This window comes from Anoplophora glabripennis, unplaced genomic scaffold (genome assembly GCF_000390285.2).
Source record: "Anoplophora glabripennis isolate ALB-LARVAE unplaced genomic scaffold, Agla_2.0 scaffold80, whole genome shotgun sequence".
NCBI lineage: Eukaryota > Metazoa > Arthropoda > Insecta > Coleoptera > Cerambycidae > Anoplophora > Anoplophora glabripennis.
Window position 1 is genome coordinate 92,206 of NW_019416401.1, and position 23,867 is coordinate 116,072.

Here is a 23,867-nt window from a genome sequence, read left to right on the forward strand (position 1 = left end):
AATTAAATAGTTGAATTCACCTTAATGTTAATGTAGGACATGAAAATATAGCTCTTAATGTATACTCTCTCCAAATTTCGGCTCTTAATATTAATAATTAAGGTCACTGCGATTAAATAAATAAAAAAAATATCTCAGCTTCTAATCAACTTACAACAACGATTTTTTTTATTTATTTAATCGCAGTGACCTTAATTATTAATATTAAGAGCCGAAATTTGGAGAGAGTATACATTAAGAGCTATATTTTCATGTCCTACATTAACATTAAGGTGAATTCAACTATTTAATTTCGAAAAAGAAGATAGCGGCGATGCGTTCTATTACTTGGTCCAGCGAACGAGTGGGGAGAGCGAGGCGGAGCATGCGCGCTTAACAATTTAATACACATTAACATTTTTTCAAAGTCATTTTTAAACAAATTAAATTTGAAAAATTAAATTGAGAGTAAATGCATATGTCAATACAACTATTTAGGTACAAAAACAACTAATGATCGAAATCCTACAACGTCTATGAGCTTGGGAAAAATGAATTGAAAATAGCATCTTCTTAGACAACAAATTCCGCCAACGCCAAGCTAATGAAGCTTTTGGGCTTTTACTACTTATTAAGGGTGCAAAAAGCCTAAAAAATCCTGAATTACAAGTGTCTGCGATGAAAATTGCATTAATTATTATTAGCAACTGAAAAAAGCGGACAATTTCGCCCATTTTTGAGCTCTTGCGCATAAACAAATTATCGGAATTTAATCCGACTTGTCTTAATTTACAGATTTATTTAATACCTACTTTTTTTGTAAAAATCTTTTTCTCTATGAATAACAGTTTTTTTACGCGAGTCAAAAAACCACTTTTCCATAACTTTGACCATTGTTTTAACAAAGTTTCCCAACTAGCCTCGGGTTGATTTTTTGATATTTTGTTTATAACACGTTTTTGAACAATATTCCGCAGAAAAACTTCTAATAGTATTTTTTCCCCGAAAAAAAGCTATAATGATTGGCCTATATGGCGATTTCCTATGGGAAATAGATATTCCTTAAGGAAAAACGAGTTTAGAAGGTCGAAATTTAATGTACCTATGACTACGGGGTGATAAAACATTATACAGGGTCGTTTATATAACATTCTAATGGGCAATTTAAATCAAGGTACCTTACAATACAATTTTTATTTCTTAAAAAGTTACAGGACATCAAAAACAAATTTTATCTATTACGCTTTTCTCAAAAAAATGGTGCTTAAACGATTATCTATACCAAATTTCAATGCATTTCACTGCTTTTTTGAAAAACATACGGCTTAAATTCGGTTTACAAAATAAATTTTAAAGCCCTGTATCTCAAAACAAAAGACTATTGGTCCATAGTCATAGAAAAAAATCATCATATTTGTTTTATTTCCTATTTTGCACTCATTTCCACTCGTTTCATTGATACATAATATGCAAATACATTAACGTCATCTAATGACAAATTAGCGATCTAATATTTTTCATTTAGAAGCAACATTTAGAAGCAACAGCAACAAGTACTGTTTATAAAGGCATAGGCATCCGACAAATAAAAAATCATTAAAACATCGGAAATTTCTTTATTATTTAAGGAGGTCATCATACTTACGTCTACATATTGTAACTGTAATTCTACGAATTTAGTGAAAATGTATTAATAGTTCATCAGGAACTAGTCCTTTTAATAAAGATTATGATAAAATTGCAACATATGCAGACTGAAAAAATATAAAGAATGCAATACTTTACCAATTTTTACGGAAAATAAAATCTTGTTCGACAGTTTTTTACATTTTTTTTTAAATTCTAATTAATTCTATTATTAGTTTTCGTATTTTAAAGTCTATTTTAGAAGTATGTATTATGTTAATTCAAATAAATTCAACAATGTCTAAAAATCTTATGAAATACAATATTCTTCTATACCAGAAATCTAAATACGCAAAAGGCAAGGCTTCTAGCTGCTGATATTGCGGGAAACAACTACTCTATGGAGTTGTACCTTAAAAATAAGGTAAAAAGTTGATTTCTGAATTAGTTTACGAAGTCCACATACAATAGGTATGCTTTGAAATAGTAATCCATAATTCCTTTAGTTGACAAAAGGATATAAACACTAATTGTTAAAAATAATTTATGGAAACGTAGTAACATAGTGAAGTTTTAGCGAAAGAAACGATGCAAAAATTTTGTTATTGTGTTGATAAAAGATTGTCTTATGTATTTTATTATGATACAGGGTGTCAAAGTGAAAAATAAAAAATGATTTTTCCTTAATAATTTCTATAATTTTAGTCAGAAATGTTTCAAATTTTCAACAGAGAAGTTTCTTAATGATGGGAAAAATAATATAATAATGATTTTTGAGTGTCGAGTACGAGGCGCCCTCTGCAGGCAACGTTATGCATTGAATATGTAGTAACTTTTTTGCCAACCCCCATATACAGCTTTTAGTAACAAAATATGAAATATTGGACTAACTAAACTAACAATAAATAAGTATTTTGCAATATTTTTTCACCTGAACTGTTATTTCATATGAGATTTCTTTATTGCAGGGTTTAAATAATTTCACATGCACAAGAAAATGTGTTTTTTAATAAAGACACCGAAGAAACAATTAAATAGAAATTATGCAACAAGTGTATTCACACATGCTAAAATAATACTCAAAAAGAGTAAAGTAAATTTAAAACAGGAAAAATAATGTTGTCTCAGTTGATTCCTGCGCCCCCTTTTGGTCGAATTTTAAAATACACATACGCAACTAATAAGTACTGTGAGGCAATGCGTTCTGAATTTATTAACAAAAGTGTCTGTTTGTACCTTGGTATTCGTGGAGGTATAAATTATAAATCCGTAACACTAATTTATGAAATTAAAAACATCTCCTCAATTGTTGGCTTTAGCCGTTTTCAATAAGTATATCTTTTTTGTTCAAAAAAGTCCAATATTTCATATTTTGTCGCTGAAAGCTGTATACGGGGGTTGGCAAAAAAGTTACTACATATTCAATGCATAACGTTGCCTGCAGAGGGCGCCTCGTAATCGACACTCAAAAATCATTATTATATTATTTTCCCCATCATTAAAAAACCTCTCTGTTGAAAATTTGAAACATTTCTGACTAAAATTATAGAAATTATTAAGGAAAAACCATTTTTTATTTTTCACTTTGACACCCTGTATCTTTTTTATTATGCGACTTGGGTTAAATCGTTATTTTCACCCAAGCAATCTCTGGTATCACTTGTGCCCCTATATTTAAATACACCCTGTATAATATTTTTATTCAAAATTCAATATTCACACAAAATTTGATATAATCGATATTCATGTTTTTTATGGTTTACCATCAATTAAAATAATTATATAGATATTTTTGTGACATAGTTTTAGTTTTTATCTATTTATTTGGATATTTTACTACCTGTGAAAATAAATAAGTAAATCTTTGGGCTAAAAAAAATTAGTGGAGATTTTACGAAACCATGTTTTTCTAATAATAACTCTCACGCTGAAAGAAGCAGAAAAATTAAAAAATTACACATCACTAAATGACGTTTCAGTTTAGTTACCTAACAGTATTTTCGTTATCAAAATTAAGAATGTCGTTTTTTTTTTGGAAAAAAAGGAAATGAAACCTCGTTTTCAAAACGAAAAGAGATTGTTTTTCGAAACTTTTGTCTAGGCAAATATAGTCCATGAAATAATTTTTTGCAAGGACTTATTTAACTTTTTTTCACGTGGCAAAATACCTAAAACAACAGAAAATAAATGTGTGAAATTGTCAAAAATGTTTAATTTTTTTTATCAAATAGCCGACAAATTCATGTTCAAAAGAAACTAGTTCTTAATAAAATTCAAAATAATAATCATGAAATTTTAATTGCACGTATGTTAATACGCATTTCTTTAAAGGAAATTAGATGAAAAGAACATATCTTTTTGGTTCCTAATTTGACTATTAAGAAACATACAATTTTTATCAACATATTGCAAATATTTGTTACTATTTTAAGTGAAAACATTTTACTTTAAACACATTTTTGAAAGAAAAGTGCTAATAATGCTACTTATAAATATTTTACGTGCAATACTGAGTATGAACAACTTTCAATTAACTTATGGATTTAATTAGGCATAGTAGTGGCAGGAGAGATAATTAAACGATAATAAAACACAGTGAACTTTCTAAGCAAAAGCGAATCATACCAGTTAGAAGCGATACGTGGAATAACCTATCTATTATTTAAAACGTCAAACATTTACGGCGAACGTTTTGCTGTACCGACTTGTGATTCAACCAACGAGAAACAAATTACAGGCAAAAGTCCAATGTTTGTTGTTTGTTGGAGAACCAAAATATAAATAAAACAAGAGATCAATGATCTAAAACAAAAACAAGCCCACGCTGATTAAAAGGCGACTAATCTGTCATTACTACAAAACTTGCAAAATTGTCTTCATTTTTCCAAAATAAAGCACCACTTTGCAAGACATGTAAGCTCCGTTTTCCCGAACAGCACCCTTGTACCAATCCGACAAAACTAAGGTGTAATTTGTAAACTAAAACCGTAAGGTTGTATTAATCATGCAAGGTAATTTATTTTTCATAATCACAGAGGCACAGAGGAAATTACACTGCCCGTGTGTAATTTACATTTTCTGTAACGCACCTGCCCACGAAAGCAACAGCTAAGACTCACCTGTCAGGCATCGGGGGTGGGTATTAGGTCTTGTGGTCTTCTATGCTAAACACTGTTGCACCCGTCGGTATCATATTAGGTTGCTTTGTGTTTCCTTACGAAGAACCGAGTATCGTGGCGAGATATTTACGAGAGGAGTCAGAGGCGTGAGTTGTTCCCCGACCGACACGCCCCATTCTACTGACTCCCAGAGCGGTATAGACGGCTTCCCATTGATTTCTCTCCGGTCTATTTCAGTTGGTCAACTACCCCATTGTACGAGGGCGAAATCGATACGAGGCACATGGCCGTCTTCGTGGCCCCCCCGCCACGGAAAAACACAGGTCGGCGGAAACTTTTCCCAGTTTGAAATTGCAGACTGGGGGTGGGCCGGGTGCTTGGGTGAGAGGACATTCGATGGAAATACCTCTGTGCAAAAAGGGAACATCCGGTAGAAAAAGCGCGTTCCTAAAACCCGTTGTATCATTCTGATATTTTCCAATATCGTGCACATTAATTTTCAAAAATGCGCTCGATAAGTAATATTTTACATTTTTCCACAGTTTGAAACGGTCTATGTCGTTCGTAGAGCATATATGACGTCACACCGTTCGACTGGCTCGACCAGACGACGGCTATTAGCTGCTGTCTCAAGTTACTTGTTTGTGGTATAATTTCAGTTCTTTTGGTACTTTTCCAATCATACTTTTGGGCCAAACGGATTAGTCGAGGGTTATTTCTACCAAAATAGTTTTGCCTAACCAAAAATCGTACTCTATGAACAGCAGACAGCTTCAACTGAAGATTCTGGTGCAAGAAGAGATGTAAATTTTTTTCTTAAATAGTATTTCTGCGGATATACATAAGTTTAAAACTGTACTCTATGCATTTTGTGCGAATATGGAATGTGTGGGCTTAATAGAAACTGAACTGGTTGATTACACAGACACACAAAGAAAGACTCCAATCCCAAGAGACGCACATATCATTTCCGAAGGAATTGGATGCGCTGAACACGATCCTGTAGGCCGACGAATTGCGGAGAAGAGTGAAAACGCCCAAATATGGGTTAAATTTTCATAAATTTTGTCCAATTTTCGTAGTATTTTGAGCTGTTTTCACACAAATAGTGGATTTTCTGAGAAATATAGAGGTCATGGGCAAATTTTACTAATGACATCGCGTTCAGCGTCTCAAAATTCTACGAGAATGATATATTTGCACCAAATTTAGGAAAAAATCAATTTTTTTTACCTATATTTGGACCCGTCTGCACACAATTAGTGAATTTTCTGAGAAATATGGAGGTCATGGGTAAATTTTACTAATGGCATCGGGTTTAGTTCCTCAAAATACTATGAAAAATCATATATTTGGACAAAATTTAGGAAAAAATCAATTTTGACTCAAATTTAGGACAGTTTTCACCCCAATAATAGATTTTCTGAGAAATATCGAAGTCATGGGTAAATTTTACTAATGGCATCGGGTTCAATCCCTCAAAATACTATGAAAAATCATATATTTGGACAAAATTTAGGAAAAAACCAATTTTGACCCAAATTTAGGACAGTCTTCACCCCAATAATGGATTTTCTGAGAAATATCGAAGTCATGGGTAAATTTTACTAATGGAATCGTGTTCAGCGTCTCATAATACTATGAAAAATCATATATTTGGACAAAATTTAGGAAAAAATCAATTTTTGACTCATATTTGGGCAAGTTTTCATCCAAATTGTGGATTTTCAACGCTTCAAAATACTACGAAAATACTACTTTTAAAAGATCTAACTTGAAAAAAAATCTTTGTCCTCTTCTGACTAATTTCTCAAATTTTAGATTTGGAAAATGAATCGTAAAACACCCTGTAATAATGATAAAAGTTTATCATTATTTGTCGAAATAAGAAGTTGAAAAATATTTTTTAACCCTTTTAGAGTCTGAAAATGAGCCACAAAATTCTTCCTTGCAATGAACGCAACAAGTTTGATCATTTTTACTGATCTGTCCAATATATTGGCGGAGGCACCGGTGAAAAAGTTAGACGCTCCAAATTTTAAATGCCGATTCTATAAAACAAATTTAATGAACAATTTGAATCGTATTTCCTTGCTGTTGCATTAATTTCTCACTCTCTTTGTGAAAGAATAATGATAGGAAATCGAACCCGCTACCAAATTATACCCTCGACTTGGTATCGTTCGTGCGAATTACAAAAACAAATCTTCGCCCATCGCGTGCATGTGCAACGGGCTAAGAAACGCGTCTATTTAAATCCGTCAAGGCCAAGGTTGTTAATAAAGTTCCGATCGACAAAGCCTATATTTTCGGCGACCTTTGAACTATACACGCGTCATTAATCAAAGGAATTTTGCAAGGGATTTACGGTACTAAAATAAAATAATAAAAATAAGATGGTAGGGCTTGATATTTAGTTTATTTTAACGCTGTTTGTACGGGGTGTTTGGAAGTAGTAGCGTTATGTATAAAAAAAAATTGGAAATGCAAAAACAACTTCGCAATTGTGCAACAAATAAATTTTTTTCGAAAAGTGTTCGAAAATTAATGGTTTTAGCAAAAAAATGTACCTATCCATGTAACATAACCTTAAATATATCAAAAAAATCGCGATTTTGACTTTTAGGTTAGCATATCTCGAAAACCAGAGCCATATGAGAAATTTGGACCGAATTCAGCTCACCAAAATCCTTTGGGAAAGTATATTCGTGTTGGTGGGTTGAAATCATGTCGGCCTGTGCAATTTTAGAAAATACTAATATAAAAAATTTTCAAAACTCTCTCTGCTTGTAAAGTTGGATATCGTCCAAAGAGATGGCTAAGATTTTAATGACAGTAGAAGCCTCGGGTGAACAATTTTTATTTATGAAGGTAAAATTCTTCGAGGAGTTTTTCAAGTTGTGATGTTTTTCTTTTAGAAAAGAACTACTAAATATGACAGAACATTATCATTATCAATCAAATTTGTGGCACCAACACAGATACTTAGACCCATTCACAAATTAGGCTCCTATAATCTTATTTAACAGTGGACATTTTGTGTTCAGATTTAAAAATTTTACTTTTCGTACTTTTTTCCTCAGGTGTTCCTCAAGGCTCTAATTTAGGGCCGCTCTTGTTTTTGCTTTTTATAAACGATCATCCGGATGTTGTGTCGTGCACAAAATTGCACTTTGCTGATGACTTCAAAACTTTAAAACTAATTTTATTGCAAACGATTATGTGTTGACAAGTTTTATTTTCTTATTAATTCCTATTAACTTGATGCATGATTTATATAGGGTGTTCCTAAATAAGTGTCGCAACGGAAAACTTTTAATTCCTCTTGAAAAAAGAAATAAAATTTTCCTCTTCCATTTTTCTCTCCGGGCTTTCGTTTTCGAGATAAACGGTGTCAAAAGTTTTTTTCAGATTTTTGCCAATATCTTAGGAACCGTTTGAACTACAGGACTGAGCTTTTGTACCCATATTACCACTATTAATAGCTACTTATTGCAAATGTTTTTAATTATTACTATCTATCTTTAGAATTACAAAAGATTTTCGAAACGTTAGCAAAATGTTTGTTTTTTGTTCATAAAAAGTCATTTTTCTTGAAAACGGTTGACTTTAGATCAATGAACCAAGAGAACTCTTTTTGTGTAAAATTTATTGGCGCTTCAGAATTTGCAGTCAAATGTCAATTTTTCCAGTGGCGTAAAAGTTAGGGGGGAAAACCCTTACGATACCTTAAAATCTCCACCACTGGCACGTTCAATGAATTCGAGAAGGGTGCGAAAAAGTAGCTATTAGTAGTGGTAATGCGTGTACAAAAAATCAGTCCTGTAGTTCAAACGGTTCCTAAGATATTGGCAAAAAATTAAAAAAAAGAAAGTGTACACTGTGTATCTCGAAAACGAAAGCCCGAAGAGAAAAAGGGAAGAGGAAAAGAATGTTTCTTTTTTCAAGAGGAATTTACAGTGTTCCGTTGCGACACTTATTTAGGAACACCCTGTATAATAAAATGAGAAAATACTGTATTTTGAATGACAGTTATATAAGTATGTAAATTTATGTATCTTTTGGTATAAGTTTACATGTACATGTTTTATAATTAATAATTCTACATGATTTTAGTTTTCATTATATGTACTTCAATTCAATAAAATTCAATATTAATTCGACCATCAATAATTAATAATAATTTAATTTCAAGTAATTTCAATAAATTCACAACTAAAATAGCCAATAATTTAAAGTCTTACCTTTGTCCTTACCTCTTAATTATATGTATTTGTCCGGAATATTACCTGTTTTATAAACTAATTTCCAAAACTAATTCAAAACTGCAGATACTAAAAGAGTTTTCCGAATTTCTAAAAATAATGATCCATTTTTCTATCTGAAAACAAAAATTGCTCCAAACAAGATTTAACAAATTAATCAAGTAAGCACGTAGTCAGTTATTTCATAGAATACTGTATCCACCCTTTGATTAATCTTCAAAGCAGGCGATGATTTATGTCTGGAATCGATTTCCCACAAGTCGTAAAGATTTTAACGAGGCATTTTATAGTCGACCAATAACACTGTTTATACGAGGTTAACAGAATAAAATGGAACTTTTAATTGATCAGTACCGTCCTTAATATACGTGATATCTACCCATTTTATCACCCGACCATAAACAGTCGTTTTTTATACCAACACATGTTGCTCTTAAGTCAATTTAATTTAAAAGGCCATAAAACTCACGTAAAAACAAAAATCTGCAATTTATTTGTTTGCTTAGTGTTAAAAAAAACATAAATAACTTAATCGATTCACTCCATGTCCACAATTTCGCAGCTGTGGTACTTGGAGCTCGTCTCCAGCCAGCTCTCCACGTCGTTGGAGGTCAAGTCGTCGGTGGAGGGCAGCTCGGTGAGCGGCTCCATCTCGCTGAGGTAGCAGTTCTGGGAGATGTTGCCGTTTTCGCGGTACCTGTGTCGGGACTCGTTGGAAAATGTTTCTGGGGACATGCACACGCCTAAAAATTGACAGTTGTTTGTCAGAGGGTCTTTAAGGATAAGAAAACCAACAATTTAAGTCAGCAAAAGGTCTGAATTTACGAGCTAAATCAATTATCTTAACATCCAAAGAGAGGTATAATGTTTGTTTAAAATTATAAGAGCGTGCCTTGGAAAACAAAAACAATTGTTGTCTAAAAAGACAGTGTCAGTAATCCTAACAAATTACAAAATTTTGTTTTTTTTTTCGATATTTGATGAGGTTTTAACGCGAAATTGCGATAAAAATAAACTAGAATCTTCAAGCTTCAAGACGTTTCTTTTTTTTCTCGATATGGCCATTATTCACGAAGCTTGGAAAATTTGAAAATTCTTATACTCCTTTAATTTTTTTGCTGAGTTTAACTAATGCTGAAGTGTCAGTCAAACTTATAACACACCGTATGACGAAATTATATTTTAATTCACTGCATTCTGATTTTAATCGTTACTACTCACCTCCATTGGCTTTCTTTGTACGAATGGGTGACTTGTATTCTCCACCAGAAGTCAGAGAGGAAGTAATGCTGGGCAGCCTTATGTCTAGATGCGAACCTTTGGCAGTCACAATCTTATTATTCATCGCGTAGAGTTTCGTGGCAATGTCCCTGGCGATGATGGTCGTCAGCACCGTGGCTATGTAGGTGTCCTTGACGAAGAGGTACTCCAAAGATGAACGTTGCCAGTAGAGGTACCTGCACGTACTGGATGCTACTATCGACACCTGCAATAAATGATACTGTAGAATTTTACCATTCAAATTCAAATTCTACACAGACTATTGGGACACCCACCTTAAATTTGTCATCTACCGTGTTTCTGCTGGACTCAAATTCTGGAGAATCCAGGAATTCGCAAGGGAGGATGGGGTGCAGGAACTGGTTGTTCGAAAGGACGTTCACCTGTAATACAAATGTACATAATATAACAGAGAATTTATACATAAAAAATAACAGTATTGGTGTTTATCAAAACCACACCTCCACATATTTAATTACAATAATGAACGTACCGCACGAAACCTCAATTACTGGACCCTATAACATATTAAACACCACTTAACTTACCTTACCTGACAGCAACAGGCCCAACCTATCCGTCCTTGTCAAGTTTTGCACAGCGTACGCCTCCCCGGCGTGCAGCGACATGATCTGAGCAAAGTCCGAGCTCACCATCCTCTTAAACTGCAACCTGGTAAGCTAAAACCAAAAAGTGGCACATGGCAGTTGCGCGAATCCAAAAAACTTACTTTAAAGGGTTCAAAGAGGGTATGGTAAACCTCCTCCAGCTCAGGATCGAACTTGACCGGTCTTAGCTGGTAGAGGATGTGGAAAACTTGAGCCATGTTCATCAGCATGAAGGCGAAGTTCCAAGTGAACACGTCGGGGGCACAGATGATGTTCCATGCCCATGTGGAGAACAGCATCAAGCCTAAATTTGTTAATTGAAACTATTGCAATTCATAATCAAATCGTTGCTAAGTTGCAATATGAATTTACAACAAACTAGGATTTAGTATCTACTGTTATTAAAATATTGTACATATGAGGTCTAATATTTACTCTTGCTTACTATTTATAGTCCATGGTCAGTGTTAAATTACCTAATATCAGCCAACAGTGCATGAAGAGTACACCTCTCTTGGAACATGTTGACGAATAGGCTAGGACGAAACAAAAATTCGCCAGCTGGTAGAGGATGTGTTGAGGATCCTTCCAATAGTCACACCAAGGCCACCAAGTCTCTGAAAAAGTGTATAACTGTGGATGAGTTTTGTTGGATCTGATGATGATGATGAAGACGACGATGATAATGATGCTGATGATGATGATAATGTGGTGGTGGTGATGATGATTAGACATAAATGCATGTCTTATTTTAATAATTTCGTATTAAAAGAAAGGAGGATTGCACCTGTACCTACAATATTCATTTTGATGTATTAAAAGTTAATGAAACAAAACATATTTCTCATAAGCATGCAGGCCGATCACACAAAACATCTCATTTAATAATTTCATCCTCAAGGGAAAGCGGGGCCAGACAGCATATCCATGAAACCCTGGCAAAATGACAAAATCGGTGATTACGCACACAGTCAGTCACATACCCTTCCACATGATGGAATTACCGTCGCCTCCGCCCACGTGGAGGCCGCAGGAATCGTCTACACCATCCTGCGGCGGCAGGACCGAATCTCGCGTTGGTTTCATCTCGCTGTGGAGCCTGCCAAGACTGGCCGTCGTTTGCATGGAATCGTTCCAATTAGCAGGATACCCACACGAGGAGGTCGAGAGACGCCAGCGAGTCGGGCTCCTGCTGTCGCAGGATTATCCTGCTGGCAGCACTACGCGAGCGGTCCACGAGGATGAGGGGGAAAAGGTGAGCTGGCTTAATCGGTGTTAAGGGAAAGCGTTCTAAAAATATGCTTCAGCATAGTGTAAAGGTTGCGCTTTCAGTTTTTCCAGGATAAACATCTGTTTTATTACAGCTTACTGCGATATTTTGCTAGTCTAGCTAAATTACTGTAAGAACATTTTTTTTCCAACGGATTTTACAAAAATATATACAGGCCGAAGTTGGTAAGTTTATTAAGAGCTTTGACGTCATCGAAGTTATTTTTCTAATTCCATATACAGTCTGTTTAATTATAATGGCCCCGAGTTATAAGTCGGTTATTTGGACACCCTGTAGTTATATTATTTTCTTTATACTGACGCACAAATTTTTTTTTTCGTCACACTGTAGATGAGTGATGACGTCATCGATATTTTTTTAATGGGATTGTATAAATTTTTTGATAGTTTTTCTTATTCTCTTTCCAGCCATATGAAATTTGTATGGCTTTGCATAACGAAATTTTTGAGAAAAAATGAGAAAACTTTCTAAATGTAATTGTAAAGCTACAACACTGTTTTTTCTACATTCATAATAAACCTGCAGAATATCAACTTCTTCATTAAAATAATTCATTTTGCTAAAAGTTAAACTTGAAAGGTGCCAACAATTACAAACAAACCGATGTGTGCCAATTGTTTTTCCAGCGCCTTCTTTTTGATGTGATTTAGAAAGCGAGCACCGCAAACTACACTCAAAGGATGAAGGTTTTCTCATTTTTTCTCCTTAGCAAATAGCTAATTAGTGAGGCAAAGTTATTTTTTACTTAAATTACATTGTAAATGTTGGGATTTAAAATATTTTTTTCGTTAGAATAAATACATTGACCTAGATGACCCTGTATATAATTTTTTGGAATCTTTTATTTCTTGTACTACTTGAACCGATTCTTTTACATTTATTACATATTATTTTCCCCCTATAGTTTTTAGAATACAGAATAAAACATATTTTTTTGTATATATTCATTTCACTTGGACAGAAAATAAGTTAGGTTAGGATGCGAAGTATCTCGTTTGTATTCAGGATTGGAGATTAAAAAAAAAACATTTTATAATACAAAAGGCTTCATGTGTCAATAGGAAGCGAAGTGAATTTTCAAATTATGAAAAATATTTACCTTTTAAAGTATCGAAAGCAGCAGGAAGAGGTCTAAGGTTTATAAAAGAATATATTCGAAAGTTATTGAAGATTCTGTTTCGTTAGCAACTCTTTTATAAATAATTCTTGTCTTGGGAACCTCAATTTGTAATTTCCGAACAAAAAAAATAACGGTAGTTGATTGCGTAAAATTTGTTCAACTGAAATAAATAAAGTTTCGTAAATAAGTAGTTATATTATTATCGAAGCAGTTTATCAATTTAAATGAAACAGTAACATCTGTATAAAAAAAGACTTTTCAGTTTTAAAACAAAGCGGTCCTTTTCGTTCTGTTGACATTTAGAATGTCAACATTCCGAAAGCAGTTATTCTTTTCTTAAAATTTATAACAAAAAACAAAAATCAGCAAAAATAAAGTAAATTTCACACCTTTCGTCTCAACCGACTGCAGTTTTACTTATTTCCGAAACTATAAAACAATTCAACATTCCTTGCACCTATCGGACATGCCATTCTAGGTTCACCTGATGGGATGGTGTAGGAGATGTTCTTGTCCCCCACCGGCCAGGACACGTTGAACCCCGAAGGACCCACATACAGGGTATGGGGTCTTTCCTGGTTCGGCTGGAGCCCGCTTTCAGCATTGGAGGGCATTTCTGCTCAATTTCGACGGCCGAAAGGCATTACCGAAATTTCTTTGTTTATATTTCACATTTACTACTTTGCCTGATCAATAAGATGAGGGAAATTTGTCCCTCGGGGAAGAGGGTAGTTTTCTATAGCGTGCGAAAGGTAAAAGGGTAGTTTAGGGTGCAGAAATTGTCTGGAATATTGGCTTACGTAGTTGGACTGGCGACAGATGTCGTACGTGTTCGGGTTGTTGTACTAAACATTAATTTTCAAAAATGAATGGAACAAATTGTTACAACAAATGTAATTATTTGTTTTGTAAACTTGTTTTTATTATTATATCAGCAGATACTGAGGTTTAGGTGAGATATAATTAAATATTTTATTTTAAATAAAACTTATTTGTTAGTTTAACACGTGCTTAAGTTGGTGTCATTTTTAAATATCAAATACTTGTTAAATTGAAAAGAGCAAATATAAGACATGGTTTAAATAAGTATAATTTAATTAATTTAGCTTATATAGGTACTTTATTTATTATATTCAAGCAAATATAAACATGAACTATAATTGTATAACTTCGATTTCGATATACATACATGATAATATATGAAAAACTATTTTTGGGATTTTTTTGTTATTAAATTGGGCATATCAGCCACAATTAAATAAATATAAGTTTAACTAAAGCTAGACACCCTGGAGATTGTGATGTCTATTTCGTGGGTATACTTTTCGATGGTGTCGTTGTTCCACTAAACAAAACTTAACAAAAAAACTAAAAACTGGTAAATATTAAACTGAAAATGGAAATTGTGAATTACAGGTGACAGAATGCATCTGTCTAGCTCTTGGATGGTTTATCTCATTACCATTCAACAGGTAATTTCGATCGACTAACGACGATTGAGCGACGGTGGACTGAACTTTGGTGAAATTCAAAACTTTATACCTGCAACTCTTACAAAAATGTGTCGGTGCACATGAAATTTTTGCAAATCAACGTGGAAGATTGCCAGCAGTGGTAGCTGGCAATAAACAGTCGTATATTGCAATATTGGGCGTTTAATAACCAAGGCTTAAGTTATTAAGAAAAATATATTAAATACAGTAAACACAGCGAGGGATTATCAATTTGTTATCTAGACACAAGTGAATATTATGAGTGATTTGTCAATAATTGTTTCAAATAGAACAAATAAATGTCAGTGGAACGCATTATTATTACTAGCTCCTGTATATTTAAAACAAATACACGTGTTTTCTGCAAACACGTCAAAATTAATGTTATTGTACCGTTTTGACACATATTAAATACACCTAAGTAAATATAGATACGTTTTAATTAAATCTGCTGTTTGATTTGCCACCTACTGTTGTCCATTGATGGATAATAGCGGCCTACAGTCTTGGCTAAGCCTAAAACTTGCGGAATTACATCAAAGAAGAAACGTGACTAATTTTCAAGCCCCCAAATTTCGAACACTAACCTCAGTGTACTTTAAAATTCAATCTTGAGAAGCACCATCTTAAGGTCCTTTCCAAATATTAATAAAACATTATACAAATGAGTTATTTGAAGAAACAATATCCCAGAAAGGCTTATAGATACTGAATTAACTACAATACGAGAAAAACTAATTTTATCTTTAGTGTAAAATTATTGAAGTCGTACTATGTTGTTTCACCATAACTTACTTTGATTTATCCCATAATAGTTTAGGAAATACTCGGATTTTTTTTATTTTTACCAGTACACTGTTTCGTCCTCTTGTAAACTCGGACGCTTTTTTCAAACACTCCCTCACAGGGCCCGCTATGAATTTCGAACAAAAAAATTACCGCCACCCTTAACTTGGATCCTAATCTGTAACAAACCGTAAAACTGCCAATAAATATCATTCGACATAACCGAAAAAGGGTTATCGGGGCCAATACGGCCTATTCGAAGGAGATTCGTCGCGGATAGAAATTTAATGTTTCGAAAAAAATCGGAATTCGCTTTTCTTAGGCATCTCGTTCGACATGGCGTTTCAAGCAGATGTCGACACTGTTTTGGATGCAAAGGGGTGAGATTGTAACTATATTTAATATTTTGTACTGGTATGGAGAAAAATGCGGTTGTAGTTATTGCAATTTTGCAAATCAATGAGGAAATATCAAAGTATGAAGAGCACAACAGTATAAAGTGTTCTGAATAACAACCTGGTACGTTGTGGGATAAGAGACGGTTTTTTCTTTCAATACACTGGACATTGGTTCTGTCAATCTTTTGTGACAACTTTGCGAACAACAATGCGAAAGGATGTACGGAGAAATCTTTTACAAATAAAGCGGAGGAATATACAGATAAATTTGTTAATAATAGTTAATAATAGACAGATTTAGATTTAATTCTAAAATAAATTTATTAGAAGACAAAAAAGCGATTTCAAGTTGATCCAGTCTAAATATCTTCTTTCCTATTTGAAAAATTGTGGACAGAACGTAATTTTCTTTTTGCTGTTCCAACAACTTATCGAATGCCCAACATTTTCATTTGACTGAGGGTGCGTGCCCCCAGAGATTATTACACAACGATTAAAGTATTATTTCATGGCCTAGTGGTAATGTTTTAAGATGGAGAGATTAACCATTGTCGGCTGCATCAGATACAGACTCGCATGCTTTTAGCAGGCCCAAACAGGTGGTGAAATTACAGGGGAGCCAACTAACCACCGTGGATAATTCGTCGCTTTTTACTAGCGTACCAACGTCCTGCTCGAAAAGGAATTGGTTTAAGGCAGGATTTAGCGAAATATTTGTTTTTATTTGACACACTGAGGGAGATCAACCAATAAAAATTATAATTATAACAGCAATTTCAGTTATACCACAAGGTACAATATTATATTATTTTCTTAATACAATTTTATTATCTTAAGTTGGTGTTTTACTAGAAGAAAAGGGGATATTCTTACGGTGAATAGGTAAATTTCTTCTAATACTTCTTTCAGTAAAGGAAAGGATAAATTATTGCACTAGGTTTACCTAAAGCTAAAAAAATTGACGTAGAAATTTTACAACAGAAGCTAGATATTTTTTAGCGCGTAGTAATCATAGTTCATAAGCAGACGCGCGCAACTACATAGTACCATTGCCTCGTAAGTTATCAACTTTGGTTTATAATTTCTGTTTTATATTTAAAAAGTTAAAAGTAAAAAGCGAGGGATGATGAGACTGTCCAACTACAAGTATCTCGTTTTTTACTTGCAAATGTGAAAGGAAAGTTTAAAGATAAGCTAGATTGAATCTAGCTTAGTACAAAAAATCATTTATTTGAAGTAAAATAAGACATTTTGCTTGTATTGACATAAAGCTCGTCTTTCTAGTATAACAATCCAACAAACGCAATAAAAACTTTTGCTAATAAAAATTGCACTGTAGCGACCTTAATAAAAAGATCGGCTAACAGACATTTTTTAGAATTAATCAATTTCTATATCTAATTAAGAACGATTATATACCTACATTTATATACATGACAATGACTGACAACTTAGCAATAATAAACTCGTGCGCTTTTATCAAGTTTCTGTTGCAAATTTTGGCATTTATTTATGCATATTGGGTAAAAAATATTAATTGAGAAATGGAAATGTATAATTTTAAGTATTTTAAACTCGATTTTATTCAATATCTACAAGCAAGTATCTCAATCCACTTACTTTCTAGTCATAAAGAATATTTTTCTTTGCATTCACAGCAATAATGATTTCCCTCAGTGTATCAATAAATGTTTTTCACATTGTAAATTCTCTCTTTATGGGATTTAAAAATGTAGGAGCAAATACAAATTTAACTGACTGTTTTAACTTTTAAATGTTTAGATTTCAAGAAAATGATCAGAGGAACAAAAGACTAATTGATACAGATAAATGGTGTTGCATATTTTTTTCGTGCTTTTCCATGTACGAAAACTGAGTGTATATACGTTTTAAATACATAATTGTAAACTTAAAAATTAATACGGTTGAAGATTTAAGTATCATATTTTATTTTAATAATTTAACTTTCGTTTTACATACTGGATTAATTGTCAGTAAAGCTTACTTCACTTTAGGTTTTATTATGAGCACAACTAAATCATCTACTAGCTCTAAATCAATTGCATACTTATATAATTGTCTTGTTCGTAGTATTTTTGAATGCGCTCGATAGGTCTGGAACCTTTCTTATAGGAAATATATTGATCGTATAAAGATAATTCATTCTAAGTTTGTTAATATTTGAAATTACAGAGACATAAGTAAATTATCATCTCGTATTTTTCATTTATATACTGCTTTGTGACGAGGTAGATTGCAACTATAGGTATTAACAGCGATTAAGAAGATCAACAAATCTGTTTCATTTAAGATTCAGTTCCACCAATTTATTTGATAAAAAAAGTACATTGCTATAGATTTGTTCTGTAGATCTCTAATTCAAATAAATAATGCCATACTTATTCGTTTTTATGCAAGTTTTAATTTATATTTTATTTTTATATTCTTCATATACTTGTATTATGCTATCCAATGTTGTATTTTATTAATTGTCTTGTTGTCTAGATTTCTTTTATTTCCGCCGAAGACATTGTTTATTTCCAAAAAAAATAATGACTAGAAGTTTGATTTGTCAATCTAAAAATCTGTCGATCGTTTATTTTAAACCTTTTTCACTATACCACTAATAATGTAGTATATCCGATTTAATTAATTTAATTTTTTATTATGTATGCAAAATTAAAAACTTCTTTTTTATGTTTTTGTAAGAGGAGGGGTAGACAGTATAAAGTGCTGGTGTCAACCAATGGGTCCGAGCTTTGTTCCCTAAACGGTGGTTCAACGTGGAGGGGCTCGACCTAACACATATAAACTAAACCACCCTCTACCATTCAATTTAGTTTGCAAAAACCCTAATGAAGTCCGGATGACGGTAGTGCAGTGCTGAAACCGTGAGTTTGCGTATTTTTGTGTCTGTTGTCTTGGATGGTATATTGTTAAAGGTAGGTGTGACCTTAGTTTTAACTTTAATATATAGGGCGTTCCAAAAAATATACGAAGCTTCGGTGACAGTGGACCAACTCGTTTTAAAAAGTTTGGCCACTGATGTATGCGCATTGATCTCGATTAATAGGTTCTTTAATGAAAAAAAGAATAATTATGTTTCTCATCAGTGTGATGACTAATGTTAAAGTCATGAAGACTACTATGCTATTTAAATTCGCTATGAATAATGAAAATTGTATTAGATGCGTACAATACGTCGCTATTTTGATGTAAACAGATACGGGAATTATTTTTAAAACATTGCTTCGTTTTTGTCATTGTCACATATAAACAATTTTAGCAACAAAACTACAAGTTCAATAAGGTGTAAAGGTTCTTAATGACCAATAAAATGTTATGTCTTATACATTCAATTTTTTTTTTGTTAATTTCTTAGAAATTATCTCCAACTTGTTGTCTTTTATATTATACTTTCAATATTCATTCAAAGTCTTGTTCTACACAAGGAAACCAATTATATTTTTTCGAAAACTGTCATCAAAAGTCGACATTTTCGTTAAATTTTCAGTTGACAGTGTTTTTTTTGTCACCTACTTTTTTGTTCTAGAACGTCAAAATGCAAATGCAAATGCAAAATGATTTATTTTTTCGAAACTTTTATTAATTAAGCAATATACATTTTAAGTAATATAACATTTTAATACAAAACAGTAACTATTGTAAACAGAACGATTACAATTTATTTTGCACTACATGTAAATTGAAAGTGCCGATATTGCAGTGAGTTAAATTTATGCCAGATCCAGTGCTGTCAGTTATCGTAGCACAATATTATTATCTTACCTTCAGAGAGCTTATTGAATCAGTAAACTTTGATTGTCACATATGCAGATGTGTTCAGTGTTGTTGCTGGTATCCACCCTGGTTGCGAATAATTGTAAAAAACAAGTTACAATAAATGGATTTACTTGAAAAAACTGGAAGATAATAGGGTGTCAAAAAATATTAGTGATATGTAAAGACCAATTTTGTTTGCTGGTTATACTTGGATACTATTTACGTTTTATTTCAAGACTGTACTATTTTCTTCTTACATTTATGTGCGTTGATTGTGTTTACATGTTTACACCGAACTTAACGAACATAGCTAACATAGCACTCATGCAACAGCGTCTACCCTCACTCCACTGTCTAAAGCCACAACGTTAATATAAAATAACTAAAACAGTTTTTAACACATAAAGCGAACGTACAAACACAGCTGACATAGTGCTCTGCATAGTAATAATAAATGCTGTTTTATAGCTTGTATACCGAACGTTACGAACATAGCTAAGATAGCGTTCTGTGTGTCCCAGCGAAAAATAGTTGTAGCTATTTTTAATTCACATAGTAAGCATACAAACATAGCTACCACAGTGCTCTAAGTAGTAATAATAGTTGCTGTTTTTAACGTATTTAGCGAACGTTACGAACATAGCTAACACAACGCGCTGTATGGCTTTAGCGTAAAATAACTGTAACCGTTTTTAACGAACGTACACAGTTCAGTTATCACTGTGCTCTGAGCAATCTTAATAAATAGTGTTTTAATCTGTAATGTCAACGCAACGAATATAGCTAACGTAGCGCTATATGAGACTAGCGTAAAACTAACCATGTGTAGTTATAACTTAACGAACATAGTTAATTTAGCGCTCTGTATGACAATTGCAAAAGGCAATTATAATCATTTCTAATCCACATACAGAGCATACATACATACAGCGCTATGGTCGTAATAAAGACTTACACATCGAACATAGCTATCATAGCGCTCTTTAATAACGAGCATTCAAATAAAAACGTGGTCAAGTTGGTTCTGGACGTAGGGCGTAGCGTATAGCAAATGAACTTAAACGTCATCTGTCAAAGCGCTATATCGCCGCTATCAATTTGAATATTTTCGTTTTAAAAAGCGTTTAAAATGGTGTTTTCTCAAGAACAAAAAGTGTTTATCATAGAGTCCTACTTTAGAAATGGACGCAAGATTGATGGAATATGGAAGTATTCTATTGAGGAATGTTTCATAGAATTTCAAAATCAATTTCCCGGCGTTGTTGAGTACAAAATTTTTCAAAGTGCAGTTCAGCGTTGTGTTAATGTTTTTCGTGAAACGGGCAGTGTAACAAGAAAAGAAGGAAGCGGCCGACCTAAAAAGCGGACTGAAGAATTAAAAGAAAATGTCCAACAAATAATGGAAAATGCGCCAAGAACTTCTGTACGTGTTTTATCACAAATGGTGGGAGTATCAGTCGGTACCTGCCACACAGTGTTAAAAAAAGATTTGCGTTTGTTCTCCTATCGTTTAACTTGTCAGCAAGAACTTCATGAAGTTGATTTTCCGCGACGGGCTGTATTTTGTGGATGGTTTTTAAACAACTACGGTGAACTTCATAATATCACCTTTTTTTCTGATGAAGCCTGGTTTCATTTAAGTGGTTACGTAAACTCACAGAATATGAGAATGTGGTCTTCTGAAAAACCAGATAACTTTTTTGTCGAGGGCCCTCTACACGCTCAAAAAATTGGAGTTTGGTGTGCTCTCAATCGAAGGAGGATTTATGGACCTATTTTTTTTAATGGTACTCTTACTGCGCAAAGGTATAGAGAAGAAATTATCGCTCCTTTTGTTAACCAGCTGAAAGAAAACGAAATTACAAACTTTTACTTTCAACAAGATGGCGCAAGGGCACATACGGCAGGCGAGACGATGAATATGTTGAGGGAAGTTTTCCAAAATCGACTAATAAGTCTCAATGCTGAACATGAATTTCCACCAAGGTCATGTGATATTACGCCGTGTGATTTCTTTTTGTGGCCTTACCTTACAAACACTATTTTTGAACTGCCTATTCCTGATTTAAACCATCTGCAGGCTCGACTTATAGACAAGATTCGTGAAATTAACAATACCCCGAGCATCTTAGAAAATGTCTTTAATTCTTTGAGGAACAGGTGTGAAAAGTGCTTGGAACAAGGAGGGGGACACTTTCAGCAGCTACTTTAATTTATTGTTATAACAAGGAGGGGGACACTTTCCGCAGCTCCTTTAATTGTTTGTTATTGTTATCACGATTATTCTTTAAAATAAAGTTATATAGTCATTAACGTTATTGAAACTGACATCGTTGAGAAATGAGGTTAAGTTGGTCGCTATAAGCTACTCCCTACGTCCAATGTGTCAGAGCCAACTTCGACCACGTTTTTATTTGAACGCTAGTTATAAAACGTTTGTAGTAAAGTTATTTTAGTGATGATATTTATTGTTGCAGAATGTCTCACTTCGACGCCATGAACTTCACCGACCTCTCCTACGAGGACAGCTGCGACTCGGGCTTCGAACTCTCCTTCAAGTCGGAAACCTCCGACTTCACGGAAGACCGCAGCGACTACTTCGATTACGACAACGACGCCACCCCCACCAAACGGGAGAAAGGCTACGACCAAGACCTATACGACAAATTCAACACCGCCTTCCACAGCACGCTCACGGACCTGGACAGGAGAGTAGCGTCACGCGTTATGTACGAGAACTGGCACGAAACGTCTTGCAAGAAGAGCCTGTTTAACAAGGAGGAGGCCGAGTTTTTCTACCCCCTGAACAATGACCAGACCAAGACGTCTTCCCCGGTGAAGGAGAAACCGAAGAGGCGCTATGCCACTGGCAGGAACAGGGTCTCGAGGGCGAAGAGCCCTACGCAAATCATGAAGATCAAAAGGGTGAGACGATTGAAGGCTAACGATAGGGAGAGGAACAGGATGCACATGCTGAATGAGGCTTTGGAACGGCTTAGGTGCGTCTTACCTACTTTTCCTGAAGATACCAAGCTGACCAAGATCGAAACGTTGCGCTTCGCGCACAACTACATCTACGCTTTATCGCAGGCTGTCAACGATATAGAGAAATATTCGAATGCTGACGATAACATCGTAGTGAATGTGGGAAACGTCACGGTTTCCATCAGCAAGCACGGGAATACTATAACCAGTAAGAACTTTGAGGAGAAGGTTGGGAATGCTGTGGTGACCAGCGGGAGCATCACCAATGCTAGTTTTATGGCGGATTATCGTAGTGCTATCTCTAGTCCGGAGAGTGTCAGCAATGACGGGCAGAGTTATGGATTTCATGGTGATGTCACCTACCACAGCGGCCAGTCGTTTGAGTATCAAACTAATAGTACAAATTATCAGTCTTACAATAGTACAATGACGATGTTGAATAATTACAATAACAACGTCGTGTATGACTATAACGGTTTCATAAAAGGTTGACGTATAAAGTTTGCAAACATTGTGAATTACAAAAAAAATTATTTCTGAAAAAAAAAGCTGTCCACATATTTTAAAATTGTATATCGATAAGTATTTGAAACTTCAAGCTCATATTTTGATGATGAAAATGTAATTTGTTCGAAATTTATTGTTGCTTGAATCTGATGAAAAGCATTATTTGTTATTTCTTTTAACTGTTCAGAATAAAGTTACTATCGCAGCTCACTATGTAATTTTAAAAAGCATTATGTTCGAATATCGAAGTTCTCAGCAGATTAAAGCTTTAAAGTTGAAAATTTAGGAGGCTTTGGAAATGGAAAGGTGAAAATTGACCCTGCAAACATTCTAAATTTTTAATTATTACAAAATCTGAAAAATTGTAAAAATTTAGATACTTATGTATAAAAATATTACATTTCAACATAAATTATTGGTAAAATTTCAGATATAGAAAGAAGTTCTAAGTCATGATGCTTAAAGTTATGATCCAAATTTTTAATAAAAAAATTCCTAAAGTGATTTTTCCAAAGAACGCATTGAAAAAAAATTACAGCAGGCCGTGGATTATCAAGGGATCTTTGTAATTTGTTCTACAAGACATCTAGAACGTCACTACATTACAAATAAAAATATTCTAGTCG

The 23,867-nt window shown here is 33.7% G+C and overlaps 2 protein-coding genes across 2 annotated transcripts in view; one reads left to right on the top strand and one right to left on the bottom strand.

The window, feature by feature from the left end:
- LOC108913801 overlaps nucleotides 1-13,903 on the bottom strand; it is a 25,917-nt gene extending 12,014 nt beyond the window's left edge. The window contains exons 1-7 of the mRNA XM_023454426.1: nucleotides 13,774-13,903; nucleotides 11,355-11,495; nucleotides 11,001-11,182; nucleotides 10,819-10,950; nucleotides 10,546-10,653; nucleotides 10,211-10,475; nucleotides 9,531-9,732 (exon numbers count right to left, since the gene is read on the bottom strand). Coding sequence (XP_023310194.1) covers nucleotides 9,531-9,732; nucleotides 10,211-10,475; nucleotides 10,546-10,653; nucleotides 10,819-10,950; nucleotides 11,001-11,182; nucleotides 11,355-11,495; nucleotides 13,774-13,903 — 1,160 coding nt within the window. The remainder of the gene's footprint in view (nucleotides 1-9,530; nucleotides 9,733-10,210; nucleotides 10,476-10,545; nucleotides 10,654-10,818; nucleotides 10,951-11,000; nucleotides 11,183-11,354; nucleotides 11,496-13,773) is intronic.
- Nucleotides 13,904-15,904: 2,001 nt separating this feature from the next.
- On the top strand, nucleotides 15,905-23,226 carry LOC108913794 (basic helix-loop-helix neural transcription factor TAP). The gene is made up of 3 exons (XM_018719419.2): nucleotides 15,905-15,948; nucleotides 22,227-22,473; nucleotides 22,567-23,226. The coding sequence occupies exons 1-3, from the start codon at nucleotides 15,905-15,907 to the stop codon at nucleotides 23,224-23,226; spliced, it is 951 nt and encodes a 316-aa protein (XP_018574935.2).
- Nucleotides 23,227-23,867: the final 641 nt, after the last annotated feature.